This window comes from Dromiciops gliroides, chromosome 4 (genome assembly GCF_019393635.1).
Source record: "Dromiciops gliroides isolate mDroGli1 chromosome 4, mDroGli1.pri, whole genome shotgun sequence".
In the NCBI taxonomy this organism is placed as follows: domain Eukaryota; kingdom Metazoa; phylum Chordata; class Mammalia; order Microbiotheria; family Microbiotheriidae; genus Dromiciops; species Dromiciops gliroides.
This window is the reverse complement of record NC_057864.1, coordinates 85,915,022-85,918,515: the sequence shown is the minus strand read 5'-3', so window position 1 is coordinate 85,918,515 and position 3,494 is coordinate 85,915,022. Positions and strand designations below refer to the sequence as shown.

At 40.2% G+C, this 3,494-nt stretch overlaps 1 protein-coding gene across 1 annotated transcript; it reads right to left on the bottom strand.

Annotated features, from left to right (window-relative positions):
• Window positions 1–280: 280 nt before the first annotated feature.
• LOC122726483 (non-histone chromosomal protein HMG-17) lies at window positions 281–940 on the bottom strand. The gene has a single exon (XM_043964197.1). The coding sequence runs from the start codon at window positions 838–840 to the stop codon at window positions 568–570; it is 273 nt and encodes a 90-aa protein (XP_043820132.1). The 5' UTR covers window positions 841–940; the 3' UTR covers window positions 281–567.
• Between the last annotated feature and the right edge of the window lie 2,554 nt (window positions 941–3,494).

Genomic DNA, 3,494 nt, shown 5'->3' with positions numbered 1-3,494 from the left:
CCATAATTGAAGTTCAGATTACCTGAAAGACTGGTATCCAACACAATTGATTTGGGGGTGGGGGAAAGGAGGGAAATAGGGGCAGGTCCTGATAGGCCCCTGGGTTTGGAGGAGATAAGTTGATGCTTATGGCAGAAAGGGAAGTACAAATTTTTTGTAGTTATCCACTCCTACCCTCACCAGACAGGCTGAGGGTATCAGTGTTCAGATCTATGTATCTGGGGTGTGTGTGTGTGTGTGTGTGTGTGTGTGTGTGTGTGTGTGTGTGTGTGTGTGTGTGTGTGTGTGTGTGTGTGTGTCAGGGAACCTACTCTTGGTATTCAAGAGAAGTCCTCTTATAAACCAGGAGGGGAAGAAATCCCCACCCATTTCAACCCAGCTTCTGAGACATCCTATCTGTAACATCTGCCCCATCCCCCCAAAACAACAACAAAGCGTTCTGTGTGCTAACAACATAGCTTAAAAAAAAGTAAAACAAAATTCTGCATTTTTATAAAACTTGATAAAAAATAGTATTTCAAACTGTACAGTCACCAGAAGTACACAGTTATCAAAAATTCACACAATTCACTTGGCATCTCCAGCACCTTCAGCTTTCTGTGCCTGGTCTGTTTTGGCATCTCCATTCTCTGCAGGGTTGTTCCCATCCTTACCGGCGTCAGCCTTTCCCTTTTTCCCTTTGGGTAACTTCTCTCCCTTCTTTGCAGGTGCCTTTTTGGGTTTGGGTTCTGGCTTCGGAGGGGCAGGTTTAGCAGATAACCGTGCTGATCTCCTCTGTGGTTCGTCCTTAACCTTGGTCTTGTCTCCCTTAGCATCTCCTTCAGCCTTTCTCTTGGGCATGGTGGTGACGGTGGAGGGGCGGGAGCAGCGGCAGCAGCGGAGTCTGGGCGCGGGTTGCAGCGGCGGCAGCGGCCGGTCCGGGGGTCGCTCCCGTCTCCTCTTCCTCCGGCTATTATTTTCATTGTTATTATTAGGAAGAATATATTGCAGAAGGAAGAAAGACATGGAAATTATCTCACATAACCAGAGTATGCATAAATAAGGAGGAAGGATTCAGGGAATGGCTGACACAAACATTACTTTCATTCGCACTAATCAAAGGAGGGAAGAATATAAATAGCCCATTGGGTACAGAAATACATATCTCACAAGAGGGAAACGGGAGAATAAGGATTGAAGGGAGAGGCAATAAGAAGAAGGAACTAGTCCTAAGTATAGTGAACTGTAACTAGCATTGTACAAAATTATTTATAGCAGCTCTTTTTTGTGGTGAAAAATAAAAAAAGACTAGAAACTGAGGGAGTATCTATCAAGTGGGGATTAGGAGAACAAGTTATTATATAAAAATCTGATGGAATATTATTATGAAATAAAAAGGAGAATGAATACAGAGTAACCTGTGAAGTTTTATATGAACTGATGTAGAATGAAGTGAGCAGAACAAGAACAAATAATACATCGAAAACAATACCATAAACAAAAATAGCTTTGAAATAGGGAGCTTTGATTAGTGCAATGCCCAACTATGATTCAAGAGGACTGATGATGAAACATGCTAGCCACTTAAGACTTGTGGTTGTGGTGGTGAGTGTTATTGCCACCACCCATATGGAGATTTACTTGGCTTGACTGTATATGTTTGTAATGAGTATTTTGTTTTTCCTTTCTCAATTTTTTTTTTTTGGTGGGGGGAGAGGGAGGAGTGGGAGGAAGGATTCAGCTCTTCTGTGGAGAGCAAATTTAGGAATCAACATCCCATCACTGTTTAACCACAGAAATGGTTGTGTACATTCACTATTTCTCTATATCCCTCATCTACCATCTTCCCAACTATTTAACCACCCAATCTTTACTTTGTTCCCACAGAAGACATCTATTTGCCTATAGGGTCCAGGAAATTTGATCCATGGTTCTGAGTAAGGGAATGTTGGTCATGGTCATTCACTCTATGAGAACTCTGTGTGTCCTAAGATCAGTACAGGGGTAGCTAGGTGGCAAAGTGTACAGAATACCAGGAAGACCTGAATTCAAATCCAGCACCAGGAACAGCTGTTGTGTGACCCTACGTAAGTTATTTCACCTGTTTGTCTCAGTTAAGGGGTTCTTATCGTGAGGTCCACAAGAACTTTTTTTTTTTGGTGGGGAAATGAGGGTTAAGTGACTTGCCCAGGGTCACACAGGTAGTAAGTGTCAAGTGTCTGAGAACAGATTTGAACTCAGGTCTTCCTGAATCCAGGGCCAATGCTTTATCCACTGTGCCACCTAGCTGCCCTAACACAAGCTCTTTTTAAGAAATATTTTGAAATCTATATTTTAATATAGTTGGATTCCTTTATAACCCTTTGTACTTTATTTTATGCATTTTAAAGTATTAATCTGAGGAAGGAGTCCAGAGGCTTCATTAGACTGCTAAATGTGCACTCACTCTTCCCTCTCCCTCTCTCTCCGTCACACACACACACACACACACACACACACACACACACCCTTACAAAGATTAAGAACCTGTGAACCTCAGAATTACTGGTATTAAGGCAAGACCTCATATGTATCACTGAGACTTCGTGAGATGAAACCCATGATTGAACTATGCTTCTCAATAAGTAGATCTCATTCAAACATTGGAAATATTGAAGATGATCTTTGTATGAATATGTATAATTATATATTTGTATAAATAAAAATGGAATGAGAAACAATGATAGCTCCTCTTTTATGTTGCCTAAACTTTATGCATTTGTGCACTGATTTTTGAAGGTATGAGATTTAATATTGGGTCCTTTACTGGATTTTGATTCCTATAATCTTCTGGATGTTTCAACTGTTATCCTTCCTTTATTGTAGTTATTTTCTATGTTTTGTAGTTTGGTAGCTACAGATTGGCAGTCTTTTCCCCATACCTTTTAGGTTAAAGTAATTTTTATTAGATTTGTATCAATCTGGAAAATATACTCTCACAAAAGCCTTTGTTAAGTACATTCAATCTCTGACCATGAATTTGTCATCCCTGTTTTTTTAAGTTATATTCCAGAAGTGAAAATCCTTTTCTTTGCAAAACTACCATCTGCATAACACATTCACTCCCAAAACCTATGTTTCTCTTCCACAGCCTTTGTCAACAATGGGACAGTGAAAAAATATTACATTTCACTAGGCTTTATAATCACTAGTCATACAGTTTAAGGTTCCTTCTGGCAGTATTGATTACATAAATATAAAGCACCATAATTGAGTAGTTTTCATCTACTTCCTTGTGGCTGTTAGTCATTTTCAACTCTTCATGACCTCATTTGGGGTTTTCTTAGCAAAGATACTAGAGTAGTCTGCATTTCCTTCTCCAGATCATTTTATAGATGAGGAAACTGTGGCAAACCTGGTTAAGTGACTTGCCCAGGGTAACAGAGCTAGTGAGTGTCTGAGGTCAGATTTTAATTCAGGTTTTGCAGACTCCAGGCCTGGTGCTTTATCCATTGTACTACCTAGATGTCCCTTTC